This window comes from Drosophila eugracilis, unplaced genomic scaffold, assembly GCF_018153835.1.
Source record: "Drosophila eugracilis isolate 14026-0451.02 unplaced genomic scaffold, ASM1815383v1 contig_1765, whole genome shotgun sequence".
NCBI lineage: Eukaryota > Metazoa > Arthropoda > Insecta > Diptera > Drosophilidae > Drosophila > Drosophila eugracilis.
Genome location: NW_024572605.1, coordinates 1235955 through 1250347, shown reverse-complemented (window position 1 = coordinate 1250347; position 14393 = coordinate 1235955). Strand labels below are relative to the sequence as shown.

Here is a 14393-nt window from a genome sequence, read left to right as displayed (position 1 = left end):
AACCAAATAGGCTGCAATGCTGTTTGACATTTTTTCAAACATATACTTTTAATTATAACCTTCTCTCAAGGCAAACAACACATGTTTTTAACTCGATTCAACATATTACGATGGACAAGGATTCCTGCCAAAATTTCTCATTGGACTCCACGTCCAGTTCGCAATTTGCTCTTCCGCCAGTCTGCGTTCCCAACAAGAAAAAGCCAGATAAACCCGAAGTTGACGAGAGCTCCCCACAATGTTCCAATGTAATCACATCGTCCTCCTCGTCCTCGACGACCACCATATCTATAGGCGCCTTCGATTCGCAATGCAACCTCCACAATGCACATGCCCCGGAGGCTCCAAATATAGGCTATGAATTAAATGTGGCCAAGTCGATATTGCAGAAGTATAGCACTCTCAGTGGCGACAATTTGTGAGTACATTAACAAAAAGATTTTAGGTATCTTTTAATATCTTTACTTAAACTTTAAATATCTAAATAGATTTGATCACTTAAGTGACATTATTAAAAGGGTAATTGACGAGCGTCCTCCCAATGTGATCGATTTCTTCGAAGAATTTAGCAGAAATGTGCGCGAACAGAAGTTCCACTTACCAGAACGTTTTCCTCCGAGTGGAGTTTTCGATGAAGTTCGCACTTTCCGAGTGGCCAAGAAAGTTCTCCAATCCATGAAGGTAATATAAAGTATAATTCATTAATAATCGTACCTCATCCAACCACTCCGTAGCTACCATATATTACAGAGGGCGATGATCTGCTGGGAGAAGATTTATCGGGTGAGGATACAAGGACAAATGAGGATATGCACATTGCCATTGACGATTCCATGCGATATTTCATCACATTTAACGAAAGAGTCCAGCAACTGCAGTTCTACTGGACACAATGTGGATTTAGCATCTGTAACGATGACATCTTTCAATTGGCCAGTGCCATGAACCGTCTGCAGACCCATCCCTCAATAATGCAGTGTCGATTTTGGGGATGTATTAACGGGCTAAAGGCGTCTTACTATATAGTTGAGGCCTCACTGACCCGCGAGGAATTAGCCTCGCGATTGGTTATGATGGAGGACGAGATAAAACAAAAGCAAGTCCCTATGCAGATGCGTAAGGATAGGGAGGATAAGCCTCTGCCACCGCACATTGGTCCAGAACTCACGCCGGGTATCTATGGTTGGGAAGAATTTCCGCCCGAGGAGCTGGATAAAATGAGGCCCAAGGCTGCCTCCGTGCCCTTGGTCGAGGAAATGGAATTCTACGACATTCCACCTGAATTGATTGGTAAAGGGTGCAATAGATACTCATACTTTGTTGTAAATTCACTGTTTGACGATTGGATCGAGTTGCCCATAGTGACCCCCCGGCAAATTGCAGTATCCCGGCAGATAAAGAAGTTTCTAACTGGCGACCTGGAAGCAGATGTTATATCTTACCCCTGCTTTCCTGGGAAAGAGAAACACTACCTCCGGGCACTGATAGGTCGAATTACAGCAGGTACCTATATAGCACCGGTGGGTTACTACAGGCGGATGACCAAGAAAGAGAAGCGGATATTCGACGGCGAGGATGAAGGTGAAGGCGAGGAGGAAGAGGAGGAGGAGGAGGAGGAGGAGCTTAACGAAGGCGAAGAGGAGCAAATAGAAGGTACGCCTTGGGGATATTTAGAATTCCTATAAAAATTTTCCATCAATTTCCAGATAATGACGTTATGCTTTTGAAAGATGAGAAATACGAGGTAGAACCACTAGGATCTCTGGCCACCCCAGTGGCTTGGGTTCATGTGAGATCGAATATTCTCAATCAGCAGGGTCGAGTCGTCTGGTACGACGAAGAGAAGGCTCAGAAGGAAAGAGAAAAGGCACTGGCTCTCTACTTGAAAATGCAAATGATGGGCGAGATGGAGGAGGAACTCGAGGAGGAAGAAGAGGAGGAGGGAGAGGAGGAGGGCGAAGAGGAGGGCATGATTGAGGGCTTCAACCAACCCGAAATAGGTCCCAGCATTCTTTCATCCTGTGCCAATGATATGAATCCGGAGGTTTCGGTTCCGTGGCTTGTCCGCTTGACCAGCAAGTATACAAACCAAAAGGAGCGAATGCTTCTCATGCAGTCTAACATTTGGCCGGGGGCCTACACCTTTATCTTTGAGAAGACCTGCGAGTCTATATACCTGGGCTGGGGTCACAAGTACTATGCCCGAAATATTCCGTTTAAGCACTTGCCCATGGTGCAAGAGGAGTACCTTCACGGGGTCGAGGACTTTATCGAGGCAAGTGATCCAACCGTTGAGGAGGAGGAAGCTTATAGGGCTTGGCTCCTAAGAAAACAACAGAAGGCCGCCTACGTTACAGAAGATATAGAAGATTACGATGATGACGAGTTTGACGATCAGTATGACGACGACTAGTAATGATGATCTGTTAAATTTTATGTTTATCTTTTCTTTCAAGTTGTGGAATAAAATGCCTCAGAAATGGCGTTGCTTACTTTGTGAGCTTTAGTTTAATTTTATTATATGGAAACAAAATACATATCGTGTATCTAAAGTGAATAATATTGAACTTACATTTAACTTCACTCCCTTATGTACAGTTACTTTTTCTAGAACGGACTTTAAAAGTAAACTTAATTGAAATCACACGTGCACATCGTCATCCTATAATTTGTCATTAAGTTAAATAGCTCTTTGAACCATATGTACATTGCAGCTTTCGTGTGTTTAATGTGATTTAGTTATCGTTGGCTGTGACTTTGACACATGGAACCCATGAGGTCTTAATGGCTAAACACGGAATCGAACAGATTTGGTATTACAACGGTCTGTACTAAAAATGAAACATCTTACAGCTTCATTGAATCTTGTAGCTTCACTGTGGCATTTACAGACGGCTTTATAAATTCCTGCTTGGTGGCATTAACTTCAGGCTGTAAAAATAATTTTAATTAATAAAAGTAAGGAACTAATTGCTACTATTAATAATATACCTTGGTGCCTACTGAGCTGTCTTCATTAATGGAAGGCTTTTTAGTACCTATGCTTTGAATGCAGAAGCTCTTTAGCTGATCCATAGAGGCAACAAGCATGCTATTCTTACTGGTTGTTAGCGTTATCTGGGGTTAATAAATAATAGTTTATCTTGAGTATGCAGGGAAACGCAATCGACCCACCTCTTTTTCAATTTTTTCTAAAGACTCTCCAAAGCTTGACACTTTCTGCTTGTATTCCGGCCAACTGTTACTTATGGTGGCCACATGGGACGTAATGTTTTCCGATCGATCCAGCAAGTCGTCTATTTTAGTCTGTAATAAAATATCAATTAATGTTTATAACACAAACTTCTGCAGGAGATTACTTTGTGTAGAGATATTTCCTCGCTGAGCATTTTCGTTGTTTGACTTAGGGTATTGTTCACATCCTTTAGGTCGTTGGCTATCAATTTAAAGGCATTAAGAGTGGTTTTATTGAGGGCAGCAATATCTTCCGATAGATTTGCGGGCAAAGCGTTGGCCTGAAGCGTTGGCAATTGCGATAAATTGACCTGAAAGAGTAAGTTACATTTCATTACTTGGTTGAAACTCGAAATAGAGGAGGTGCCAGCTTGCCTTTAAAGCTTCTGTGTCCGCCTGTAGAGTTTTCTGAACCTCGGTGTACTTGTTATAGTGCTCCTTGATTGCCTCTATATCTGTGGCCACAGCTTCTATCTTGGCACCAAAGTCGGCCACCAATTTCTCGTCCTTGCCGTGGTTTCTTTGGGCAGCCACTGCTACCTCCAAATTACTAAAGTTATTCCGCAGACTCTCCATAGTTTTTTGCAGTTCATTTATTTCCGTAACTACGGCTGTCTGGTTCTTCAGCAAGTAAGACGAAGTCTCATGCCATCTTTGCAGGGTGTCCGGAAAGTTTTTGCTCATGGCAGATACTAAAATATTATATAAGATTAATGAGGGGTAAGTTTTGATTTTTTTTTATCGTACCTTCCTCGATTTTTTGACGATAATCTGTAAGTTGTTGGCGTAGATCGAAGTACAGCCAGTACAAGATGGCCACAATTAAAATGCCAATAATTCCCAATAAAAGGGGGCCACACATGCGGAAAAAGGCAATTTTCCGATGACTACGACGACTAGATCTCGATCCAGCGACATTTGTCTGAAAAGTACGCAATATTAAAGTGTTGCTATATATTTGTTTCTTTGTTTGGTGAGGGTTGATCAATTCCTATGGAACATGTATCTTGAAATACTCATAGGCTGGGAAAGTTCAATTGGACGGGTTTAGATACATAGATACAAATACGGCTAACCTTGTACTTGAATATGTGTTTGGCGATGTAAATATAGTAAATAACGTACCCATGCGTAATCCTCAGGGTCGTCGGTCGAGACCGAGAGCAGCTTGTCCTGGGAGTTGGTGGCTCCGGGGACTCTCCGGTTGGCTCTCTTGGATGAGGACGACTGGGAGGTTATCAGAGCGTCCAACTCCCGACGTTTCTTCATTTTCTTTCCGGCCCGTAGGGGCACTTCAATGCGATGGTGGCAGTCCATTGTTTCGTCTTAAAGCAGTATTCTCCAGTAGAATTCTTGAAAGTCCGTCGAAGGCTCGATTTTTTACATTTTCTCAGCATAGGTCCAGTGGCTTGGTAATTCTGGAACAACCATAACATGTACTTATACTGATAAAAAAATTACTTCTGCGCATGATTTAGATTTATAGTGATTAAGATTACGTCTATCGTAAGTTATCGATAAAAACTATTTAAATTATTTTGAAAAGCAAAACTACTTTTTAATCATTGTTTATGTTTCGAAAACATCAGTTTTTTGAGCACATTTCGCTTTTGTTATCTGAAATCACTGTGGAAATTTGACCTAGAAAACGGAGGCGTTCGATAGGTTCAGTAATTTTCGGATTTACAATAACGGTCCTACTGCCCCCAAACGACTTGCATTGATTTTTACGCCGTGCTTGCTTTATCGATCTAGTTTAATTAAGTTCAAAGCCAGTCGGAAAATGTTTTGTGCGCTTCTGCTCGTCTGCTCAGAGTTTCCGTTTAGTGTTTTCTAACGTTGGGAGCCCGTATATGTTCGTTGATGTATCGTACAATAGGTGCGCCTCCACTGATTTTGAAATGGCCAAGAACAGCTTTAAAACTTTAATTAGCCAGAAACACAAAACGTTTCCGGCGGACCTAAATATGTACGGAATGAAGTGTAAATCGCAACTGTTGGAGGATCAGGAGAATGTCACCCTAATCATCAATCGGCGGAACTCCATCCGCCAGAAGCCGAAGAGTTGGACGTGGACCCTGCTGCGTTGCAGGTGGCAAAAGAAACTAGTTCTGTTGTTAATATTTATTTGTATCTGCGTTCTAATCGTTTTCGCTAATACGCATCTTTTGGTTCGCGGCAATATTATTTCGGCCTTTCTTTCAAGCCGACTTAATAAGCTTTCGCATCCAGAGAAGCAGGAGGCGAGATATCCGGATACTCAGGCCACAACCCCGGCAGTTCCTCCGGTTCTGAGGCCCACGCACTACCTGCTTAACTACTCCTCCACCCAGCTTGAGTTGGGCGCCCACTTAAATGGGTTCTCATCGGACTACAACATATTCGTCATATACACTCGAGAGAACTACCATCTAAACCTTAAGTTCGACCTGTTCGCCCACAGCTTACTAAAGCACTCTAGTGCCCAGTTGCATCTGCATGTAATCACGGACAACGAGAGTCAGACTTCGGTTTTCGAGATCCTGCAGCGTCAGATCCGGAGATTCCGACGAACGGTTATATACACCATTTACGATGTAAAGGTCTGCTCCAGCATAATACAGGACATAGCCACAAAGTTGTCCCCGTACTTTAGCTCAACTCCGAATTCGTACTATAGCGACTCCCTGTTTTTCCTATCCCTCGGCCTACATAGAATCGCCGATAGAAGCTTGAACAGAGCCATTCTGCTAGATTGTGATATAGTCTTCCGATCCGATGTCCGACTGCTCTTCAACGAGTTTGACAACTTTCTGCCGCACCAGCTCTACGGGCTGGCGCCGGAACTAACACCCGTATATCGACATATCCTATATCGCTATCGAGTGCGTTATCCAAAGACCAGTTTCGGTAATCCGTACTATCCGATGAATAACGAAATGGGCAACCAACATAGTCATATTCACCACGGATATCCCGGCCTGAATTCCGGGGTAGTCCTACTGCTGCTAAACCGTATCAGGAACTCAAAGTCCTACCTGGAGAAATTGACCCATTCTGAGGTGCACACCCTGGTCGCCAAATACTCCTTTAAGGGCCATCTAGGAGACCAGGACTTCTTCACACTCCTGGGATATGAGTACCCCAACTTGATCTATAGACTGGACTGCATTTGGAACCGACAGCTGTGCACATGGTGGAAGGATCACGGCTACAGCGACATATTCGACGCATATTTCCGGTGCGAGGGCAATATTAAAATGTACCACGGCAACTGTAATACGCGAATTCCAGAATAAATAAAATTGTTATAGCAATCTAAAAATAAAATTTTATTACGAGGGATTCTCTGTTAAAATATGAGAGTTTTGCCGGAATTGGGATTGACGCAATGGTCACGCTTAAGCTATAAAATCTTAGAACAGTAATAAAATAACAACAGGTTATATAAAAAAAAGTACTTGTTAATTACAAATAAATACAAATTCAGTTTATAATCTTAATGTGTATATCTGATAGGTGAATGTTATCGATAAGTATGAAGCGAAAGAGTGGGAACACGCCGATTGAATGGTCGAAATGTTACAGGGTGTTTCGTGTGAGTGGCTTGTCTTCTTGTTTCTTATCTTTAACCTTCATTCTTGGATCCGTTTAGTTATGAATTAGTACGGGCCCAAAAAATCAGTTAAGCATTAGTAAACGATGGCGCCGAATGCAGCTGTACCAGTGGAGCGATATGAGCCCCAAAACATTGGCATCAACGCTATTCTCTTGGGGCCGCCGGGCTCCGGCAAAGGAACGCAGGTGGGTCCAAAGTTACATAATTTGTTTTTAGTGACATGGACGCTATATGCCCAAAAAATAAATACAACGTGTTCAAATGCGTCGGCATGTGCTTGAAATTGTTCACGAATCAAGTGAATTCACTTAATATAAATTAAAAGATATTTTATAAAACAGTATACATATGTACATATGTACTTACTGAGCTATCTATGTAGGTACATCTATATATTTTATTAACATTATGCCAGGAAAGCATTTGACCCTGAATGAAATTAAAATTGGTGAGATGAAACGAATTAAATGAGGCCACCTTTGAGCATTCATTATGCAGAGCAGCTATTAAAAACCCACTAGAATATTCTGTGCGACAAAAAGTGCATCTTATCTAGCGGTTAGCCAATTGCCTTCCTCTCTGATATGAGCGGTGCTAAATTGATTGAATAAAACTTATCAACGTTTTTAATTATTACCAATTCAGGCGCCCCTGCTGAAGGAGAAGTTCTGCGTTTGTCACTTGTCCACTGGAGACATGCTGCGGGCGGAAATTTCATCCGGTTCCAAGCTGGGAGCTGAGTTGAAGAAGGTTATGGATGCCGGTAAACTGGTTTCCGATGACCTGGTGGTGGACATGATCGACTCCAATCTGGACAAGCCTGAGTGCAAAAACGGTTTCCTTCTGGACGGATTCCCCAGGACTGTCGTTCAAGCTGAGAAGGTAACCGCACAAATAGTACACACACTGATTGCATTCCAAGATCTAACCCTTTTTATATGGTCCATCTAGCTCGACACATTGCTGGACAAGAGGAAAACCAATTTGGATGCGGTCATTGAGTTTGCCATCGACGACAGTCTGTTGGTAAGGCGAATCACTGGCCGATTAATCCATCAGGCCAGCGGGCGATCCTATCACGATGAGTTTGCCCCTCCTAAAAAGCCCATGACAGATGATGTTAGTATTTCAATAGGATATTCTAAAAAAAATCTAGATTAAGAAGGTTTTTAACCCACAGGTAACCGGGGAACCTCTAATCCGACGCAGTGATGACAACGTCGAGGCTTTAAAGAAGCGATTGGAATCATATCACAAGCAGACGAGACCTTTAGTCGACTACTACGGCTTGAGGGGTCTGCACTTCAAGGTCGACGCCGCCAAGAAGTCCAGCGACGTCTTCTCAACCATCGAAACTATATTCCAACGCAAACGTCCCGCCCAGATTCAATTATGATTTGTTCCTGCGCAATGATCAAATACTGATAACTGCCTCTTGACAATTTATTTTGAGACACACACAACGTTTAAGCGTAAAGTTAAAAAGCTGCATCTAGGAGTCCTAAATAGACGAAATTACCATTATTTGAGAAGGTCTACAGGTTGACTATTTTCCTTGTACAGATTTCTAAAATGTATAAGTGTTTGTTACTTTTTACATTTCACTATTTGTAACTACAATACAACTTAATAAAAAACAAGTATATTTTATGCAAAATATTTGGGTTAAGCTATTTTAGGCAGTAGCAAAATTTTAAGCAAAACATAAGTCCTAATTGTAGAGTTGTACTGTACTTAGCTTCTGGGAAGTAGTGTATTCTGACTCAATTTTGAAAGAAACTTGTTGGAGAGATTCTAATTGTTCCGAGAACTGATGGCTTTCAGTTTAGGAAACGATTACTGAAGGGTCATTTTGTACACCCCTTAAGTGTAATAAATGAGAATTTACTAATGGAAATCGTTAATGAGATCGTTAAATTGAATAAACAAATAAATTTAAAGTATGCTTGCCCGTAAATAGTAGTTACGAATCCCTCGAAACCCGACTTTTGATTGCCATTTAGTACACAGACGTCACCTGCCTAATGTTAATGTCAAATTAAGTATGTATAACTATCGCATATATATTATATAAATTTATAACGTCGATTGACTAATCACTGGGTTGACTTTTCAGCAATAGCAATTTGCGCTTCAAAGTCTAAAGTGTGTGCAATCCTATATGGATACGAACTCAGCCCGAATACAGGCTTACACATGGTGTGTGTATTACACTTGAAGTTCAATCCCAGCTATAAAGTTGGCCCAGGTATAAAAGCCCACTTCATAGAAACATTTCTCAGTTAGTTCCAGCAGCTGAATTGCTTCACATCTATCTACTTCGAGTCGTCAAAAGTTGAGCTCCATTGTAAGACCATCGTTCATACAGTTTTTGGCGCTGATCAGACTGGGTATCTCACCCCGCAACTAGGACTGACAACCAGTTTTCTCGCGTGTAAACAGTGACATCTTTTTAGACAATAAATGTGTTTTAGATACGCATACAAAGTGGCGTTTGCTATGCATTAATTTGCATACAAATCTGGTAGACACATTTTGCGAGTGCAGTAGCTACTGGAAAGATTTCATTCGTCTATTAAAATTCCCCGATTCCAAAACAGGTTACCCGACCGACAGACCCACTAACGACTATACAATCTATTCCACTTGCCAGTTATCAAAAGTTGCTGATTAATGATGAATTTATACCTTAATTTGCCCGTAGAAAACCTTAAAATGAAGATGCTCTTTGCGCTTTTCGTCCTTGGAGTCGTCCTGGTCGCCGCCGACGATAAGTACACCACAAAGTACGACAACATCGATGTGGACGAAATCCTGAAGTCGGACCGACTCTTCGGTAACTACTTCAAGTGCTTGGTGGACACAGGAAAGTGCACGCCTGAGGGTCGGGAGCTGAAGAAGTCCCTGCCAGATGCCTTGAAGACGGAGTGCAGCAAGTGTAGTGAGAAGCAGCGCCAGAATACCGACAAGGTCATCCGTTATATCATCGACAACAAGCCCGAGGAGTGGAAGCAGCTGCAAGCCAAGTACGACCCTGAGGAAATCTATATCAAGCGCTACCGCTCCACCGCTGCCGCCTCTGGAATCAAGGTGTAAACTTCCTATAGCGATCCCAATCCCGGAAACAATTTGTTATATGCACTGTTAATTAGGTCTATGTATCTGCTTATCGAAATTCTTTTTACGATCGTGCGCCGAATAAAGAGATTTGTTTTTTAACCTACGCCTTTGAAATTCTTGAGGAAGGGGTTTTCTTTTATTACAAAGCAAATTAATTCATTCCAGTAAATGTGGCAATTTAGTCCAGTCTCATGTAAACGTAATGATGACTAATCTAAAGACAATTAAAGTCTTAAAAAACTAGTCACACGATTACGTCTAGACCCTACTAGATGGTTTATATATGGCAAGCTGATTTGCATTAACATTGCAAGTAAAGGCACCTACGTTAGCTGGCAAAAACATCGCGTGTTCGTCTTTCTACCAAATTATTACTTAAATATATTATTCCTAAAAGGGGCAATGGAACGAAACCAATGGCCGGCAAATACCTCAACCATGAAATACCGTCCTTCAAAGAACAAACAATGTACTACGAATTATTAAGGTCACGGCAAATTCCCATCGTCAAACAAAAGAACATTAAATAATATATCGGTATTTTTTTTTAATTATCTTATAAATGTATAAAGCTATATGTAAAATTGAGGGCAGCGTTTACGTTAATGTTTCCCCCTGGGCGACACACGCCTCCAAATAGTCTATGCGCCGCTCAAGAATCGTTAGTTTTTCATTTAGTACCGCCAGGCGGGAGCGACAGGACATATCTAAAAGGAGGGGATACAATAGTTAGTAATAGTATATCGCGAAAAGGATTAAATGTGTTATGTTGTTAAGTTCCCTGCGCAATTTTTATGAACTAAAAACTATATGGGAATGAACACTCAAACACTTTGAAAGTTTATAAATTTTAATTAAGGCCTTTTACAGGTATGTTAACGAGTGAATTGATAAAACCTTTAATTCTGAGAGTAAGGACAATGTAAAAAATATATATTTCTGAGTAAACTTCCTCTTTATTTAAAATTTAGAGTCGAATATTTGTATATAATTTAAGTGAGTAATGTAGATAAGCACTTTTCTTTAGTCTATCCGTACTATTCGTAGGCAGAATACACATACATTAGTATCATCAATTTAAATGTATGAACATTTTTCGCACAGCCGGTGGCTGTATTTGCATTTTATTGACTTAAAATTTGGGTAAATAAAGTCAATGGCAATGTTGGAGATTTGTTAGTAATAATATTCACAAACTTAAGTGCGAACAAATACTCTCACTCATACATATGTAGAAAATGTGGGTGCGCTCTGTTTTCTTACCGAAAGAGTTCAGGAAATCTGTAATTCGCTTTATGCTTGCGGTTATTACTTCAATGTATTCCCTGTTCGCCCAGTCCTGATGGATTTGCTTTTGAATCGCCTCTCTGTGCGCTCCACTCATATTTAGCTTTAATTTTATTTCGTTTCGTTAAATATATGTTTACAATATATACTTTAGCTGGTCTCGTACAAATATCGATTATCGATACTATCGGCGTTCCCAGAAAATCGGTAAAAAAAATTTTCCCTCAGGTCATCGATTAGTTTACCGTTCAAAAGTTGTATTCTGTTATATGAAGTAAATACCGGAGTAGAACATAATATATTTTTCTGCCAAAAATTAAAATTTTTTCTTTCTTCTTGGTCATGGCACTAGCCACATCCCTTGGTTCGCTATTTCCTTATCCGAATCAGATTTTCCAATCTTTCGTTTTAATAACTTAATGTTTTGATATACCTTCTCTTTGGCTTAATAGATCTTCAGGTAGACGGATATAATCCTATTTTCCATATTTAAACGCAATCCAAAGATATGATACACTGCAATTGTAATAAAGTTTACGGTTGAGCTAAGCTAAACCGTTAATTTCAAATACAACTGAACGGCTTAGTGTGACCTCCCGAATTCCAAAATATATTCATTCTGTAATTTCAGTTTTATTCTATTAATTTAATTACGTAAGATCTCTTTTTAAAAATAAGTCATACAAGGCGAATAATTTTATTTAAACATGCACTAAATTTTCATTTTTTTAAATACTGAAAATAAACATTGATATTGACTTTTATGTTCCGTATCCGCTTGTTTCATTAAGGAATGAAACGATAGTTATTGATGCCACACACATATACACACGCACACAACTTACCCTAGGTGGCCCGTCAACTACAGTGTTTTTCATTTAGTAAACAAAATGGACTTTATTGACGATTTTATAGAAGAATATAAATGCAATCCGTGCCTGTGGAAGACTTCAGATGCGGACTTCAGGAACCGCAGCCAACGGCAGGAGGCTTATGCGAAACTGATTGAGGTGGCCACCAAGCACGGCGAAATGTACAATGTGGAACGAACAAAGCAAAAGATAAACAATCTGCGCTGTGCATTTCGTCATCAGTTAAGGAAGTACAACGAGGTTAAGAAAAAGGGTGAAAAGTACGAGCCCTACTGTCCCAAAAGGCGCTATTTTGAGTCCCTGATGTTCCTAAAAGACGAGGAGATCCCCGATAAGAAGTGCAAGCGGGAGCAGTCGGGATGTCTGGATAGCTCCGTTCAGCTAGTGCAGCCGGAGAATTGCGATGAGTTTTCCGACGCAGAGAGTCTTCCGAAGCCGCCGAAAGCAGCGGCAGATATTAACAAATTGTCGCCAAACAACAGCGCCAACGAATTCTGTGCCAACATTTTCGAGGAGGCCAGCGCCGCTGACCCCGTTATCAGTATTAAGACAAACAACCATGCTGGTGGCGCTACGATCAAGGAGGTCGAAATTGTTGTGCCTGCGAACAATAGGCTGATGTCCACCCGTAGAAAATCCGTTCCCGATTTTATAAAGTCCCCTTCCGGAGACTCCGAGTCACCTTGCAAACGCATTGTCGGACAGAGCCAGCCGAAACTGAATAACAATCAGATCCTGAAATCCAGTCACATCACTCGGAAAAGATCTTCCTCGGTGTCCTCTCAAATCTCGGAGGATAACGAACCTCCGGCAGGGAAATTCCGGGCAGACATCTCCACCATCGACTTTGAGCGGCTGTTTTCACTGGCGTTGAAAAGTGCGGACAGTCAGCTAGACGACCATTTCTCGAACTTTGGGAAAATCATCGCCCACAAGCTTCGCTCCATGGATAGCACCCAGGCTATATATGCGGAGAAGATTATCGCCGATGTGCTCTATCAGGGTCAGATGAAAATGCTGTCCACGTTGAGCATACACCAGTTTTTGGGCGTGGACAATGCAACAGTTTATCTGGAGAGCCACAGTAAATAATTATGGCTCCCTAGAAGGCGTACTTTTAAGGTTTATGTAATAATAAGATGTAAAGATACAGACAAGTGTATTGTGCTATGTTTTATTTAAAGGAGGGACTCCTTTCAGTCGCATATCCATTAAGAAAAATCCCCTAAATGAAGAAACCAAATGCCGTAGATGATGTCGAGACTAATTTATTATATTCGATGCATGAGAAGAACATTTAATTGCCATACTTAGGCGCTATCATACTTTCTTAGAAGCATAGCCCACACGTCGGGGTATCTTGTTTGTAAAAATGTAGTTAACTTTTGCGCCTTTTGAGCCTGTTGTGGGGAGCAGTTCCTGCATTTTCTGGTTATAACTTCTGGCAGGGCAGCTGTAAGTAAGCGAAAATATTCGAATGCAAGTATGGTGTGTTTTGGTAATTATTTTATTAATTTATAACTTATAATCAAAAACTAATTTTTCAATTGAAACTTTATATATATAAAATTGAAGAAATTGCTCAATTTTATTACCTTTAAGTTGAAGACCCAGTTGGTCGCAATCGCTTTTGCCCAGGATGCACATAATTTGACGGCTGACCACCACCTGGTTGTTCAGCAGCTTGTTTATGTTTCTCTCATCTGCCTGGACACTCGATGAAATTAGAATGATTAAGAAAAAAAAATTAAGGACCAAAGAAAGCACTCGGTTTTTATTTAGAAATAGCATCCTTCTTGAACGCACGACTGTATAGTATAACTGAATATGGAACAGAAACTGTGTATCTGTATCCCATTGATATTCGTGCATGCGCAAAAGGGCTGGACTTCTTAATTGTGGGTAGGGTTTGAAATCGGTGAATAATGCGAGTATAAATCCAAAATATATCATGAAAAATTGTTTGTAGGTCTAAGGCAACTAGAGCATCTCTTATTAATAGTGTATTAAGGCTGTCCAGTGTTGTTTCGTATATATTATTAATCTACAATTTGTTTTAATTCGAGTTACTCTGCTATTTAATCCAAGTATATTTGAAATCAGTTTTCAGAATGCAACCCATTAAAACCCCAGGTTTTTTTCTTTAAATATAAAAAAAGAGCTTTCAATGTTTTCTGCGTTGTGCTTAAAAGTCATGTTTTACTAAAACAACACATTAAGTACTTTGCAAGGCAGTCAAGATAGAACAGAAGTATCCTAGGGTTTAATTATATAATAGATAG

General features: G+C 40.6%; 8 protein-coding genes across 10 annotated transcripts; 5 read left to right on the top strand and 3 right to left on the bottom strand.

The window, feature by feature from the left end:
* Positions 1 to 69: 69 nt before the first annotated feature.
* On the top strand, positions 70 to 2492 carry LOC108107260 (radial spoke head protein 4 homolog A). The gene is made up of 4 exons (XM_017214690.1): positions 70 to 418; positions 489 to 681; positions 735 to 1653; positions 1707 to 2492. Exons 1-4 carry the CDS (start codon positions 111 to 113, stop codon positions 2411 to 2413), a joined length of 2127 nt encoding a protein of 708 aa, XP_017070179.1. The 5' UTR covers positions 70 to 110; the 3' UTR covers positions 2414 to 2492.
* Positions 2490 to 4808, bottom strand: LOC108107263. Of its 3 annotated transcripts, XM_017214694.2 has the most exons (9): positions 4790 to 4808; positions 4360 to 4652; positions 3982 to 4156; positions 3610 to 3926; positions 3360 to 3545; positions 3175 to 3306; positions 2992 to 3117; positions 2852 to 2931; positions 2490 to 2788 (listed from the first exon to the last, which is right to left on the bottom strand). In XM_017214694.2, exons 2-9 carry the CDS (start codon positions 4549 to 4551, stop codon positions 2782 to 2784), a joined length of 1215 nt encoding a protein of 404 aa, XP_017070183.1. In that variant the 5' UTR covers positions 4552 to 4652; positions 4790 to 4808; the 3' UTR covers positions 2490 to 2781. The 3 variants fall into 3 exon arrangements, with proteins under 3 accessions (XP_017070183.1, XP_017070182.1, XP_017070184.1); XM_017214693.2 differs by lacking the exon at positions 4790 to 4808 and having other exon boundaries at positions 4360 to 4714; XM_017214695.2 differs by lacking the exon at positions 4790 to 4808 and having other exon boundaries at positions 2490 to 2931; positions 4360 to 4713.
* A 102-nt stretch (positions 4809 to 4910) lies between these two features.
* LOC108107262 (xyloside xylosyltransferase 1) lies at positions 4911 to 6538 on the top strand. The gene has a single exon (XM_017214692.2). The coding sequence runs from the start codon at positions 5088 to 5090 to the stop codon at positions 6510 to 6512; it is 1425 nt and encodes a 474-aa protein (XP_017070181.1). The 5' UTR covers positions 4911 to 5087; the 3' UTR covers positions 6513 to 6538.
* A 283-nt stretch (positions 6539 to 6821) lies between these two features.
* LOC108107265 (adenylate kinase) lies at positions 6822 to 8489 on the top strand. The gene is made up of 4 exons (XM_017214697.2): positions 6822 to 7017; positions 7478 to 7714; positions 7784 to 7951; positions 8013 to 8489. The coding sequence occupies exons 1-4, from the start codon at positions 6916 to 6918 to the stop codon at positions 8226 to 8228; spliced, it is 723 nt and encodes a 240-aa protein (XP_017070186.1). The 5' UTR covers positions 6822 to 6915; the 3' UTR covers positions 8229 to 8489.
* A 576-nt stretch (positions 8490 to 9065) lies between these two features.
* On the top strand, positions 9066 to 10051 carry LOC108107268 (ejaculatory bulb-specific protein 3). The gene is made up of 2 exons (XM_017214699.2): positions 9066 to 9179; positions 9537 to 10051. The coding sequence occupies exon 2, from the start codon at positions 9548 to 9550 to the stop codon at positions 9926 to 9928; it is 381 nt and encodes a 126-aa protein (XP_017070188.1). The 5' UTR covers positions 9066 to 9179; positions 9537 to 9547; the 3' UTR covers positions 9929 to 10051.
* Positions 10052 to 10479: 428 nt separating this feature from the next.
* LOC108107269 (probable protein BRICK1-B) lies at positions 10480 to 11426 on the bottom strand. Its single transcript, XM_017214700.2, has 2 exons — positions 11216 to 11426; positions 10480 to 10659 (listed from the first exon to the last, which is right to left on the bottom strand). The coding sequence occupies exons 1-2, from the start codon at positions 11334 to 11336 to the stop codon at positions 10550 to 10552; spliced, it is 231 nt and encodes a 76-aa protein (XP_017070189.1). The 5' UTR covers positions 11337 to 11426; the 3' UTR covers positions 10480 to 10549.
* A 636-nt stretch (positions 11427 to 12062) lies between these two features.
* Positions 12063 to 13273, top strand: LOC108107264. The gene has a single exon (XM_017214696.2). The coding sequence runs from the start codon at positions 12130 to 12132 to the stop codon at positions 13201 to 13203; it is 1074 nt and encodes a 357-aa protein (XP_017070185.1). The 5' UTR covers positions 12063 to 12129; the 3' UTR covers positions 13204 to 13273.
* An 86-nt stretch (positions 13274 to 13359) lies between these two features.
* Positions 13360 to 13951, bottom strand: LOC108107267 (allergen Tha p 1). The gene is made up of 2 exons (XM_017214698.2): positions 13707 to 13951; positions 13360 to 13564 (listed from the first exon to the last, which is right to left on the bottom strand). Exons 1-2 carry the CDS (start codon positions 13900 to 13902, stop codon positions 13422 to 13424), a joined length of 339 nt encoding a protein of 112 aa, XP_017070187.1. The 5' UTR covers positions 13903 to 13951; the 3' UTR covers positions 13360 to 13421.
* Positions 13952 to 14393: the final 442 nt, after the last annotated feature.

Coding starts and splice junctions, on each gene's coding strand:
- LOC108107260 (XM_017214690.1), top strand. CDS start 111: ATGGACAAGGATTCCTGCCAAAATTTCTCATTGGACTCCACGTCCAGT. Junction 419..488: donor ACTCTCAGTGGCGACAATTT/GTGAGTACATTA, acceptor ATATCTAAATAG/ATTTGATCACTTAAGTGACA. Junction 1,654..1,706: donor CGAAGAGGAGCAAATAGAAG/GTACGCCTTGGG, acceptor ATCAATTTCCAG/ATAATGACGTTATGCTTTTG.
- LOC108107268 (XM_017214699.2), top strand. CDS start 9,548: ATGAAGATGCTCTTTGCGCTTTTCGTCCTTGGAGTCGTCCTGGTCGCC.
- LOC108107263 (XM_017214694.2), bottom strand. CDS start 4,551: ATGGACTGCCACCATCGCATTGAAGTGCCCCTACGGGCCGGAAAGAAA. Junction 3,307..3,359: donor AGGAAATATCTCTACACAAA/GTAATCTCCTGC, acceptor ATTTTATTACAG/ACTAAAATAGACGACTTGCT. Junction 3,118..3,174: donor TAGAAAAAATTGAAAAAGAG/GTGGGTCGATTG, acceptor TATTAACCCCAG/ATAACGCTAACAACCAGTAA.
- LOC108107269 (XM_017214700.2), bottom strand. CDS start 11,336: ATGAGTGGAGCGCACAGAGAGGCGATTCAAAAGCAAATCCATCAGGAC. Junction 10,660..11,215: donor AGATTTCCTGAACTCTTTCG/GTAAGAAAACAG, acceptor CCCTCCTTTTAG/ATATGTCCTGTCGCTCCCGC.
- LOC108107267 (XM_017214698.2), bottom strand. CDS start 13,902: ATGCTATTTCTAAATAAAAACCGAGTGCTTTCTTTGGTCCTTAATTTT. Junction 13,565..13,706: donor ACTGGGTCTTCAACTTAAAG/GTAATAAAATTG, acceptor GCTTACTTACAG/CTGCCCTGCCAGAAGTTATA.
- LOC108107265 (XM_017214697.2), top strand. CDS start 6,916: ATGGCGCCGAATGCAGCTGTACCAGTGGAGCGATATGAGCCCCAAAAC. Junction 7,715..7,783: donor CTGTCGTTCAAGCTGAGAAG/GTAACCGCACAA, acceptor TGGTCCATCTAG/CTCGACACATTGCTGGACAA. Junction 7,952..8,012: donor AAAAGCCCATGACAGATGAT/GTTAGTATTTCA, acceptor TTTAACCCACAG/GTAACCGGGGAACCTCTAAT.
- LOC108107264 (XM_017214696.2), top strand. CDS start 12,130: ATGGACTTTATTGACGATTTTATAGAAGAATATAAATGCAATCCGTGC.
- LOC108107262 (XM_017214692.2), top strand. CDS start 5,088: ATGTTCGTTGATGTATCGTACAATAGGTGCGCCTCCACTGATTTTGAA.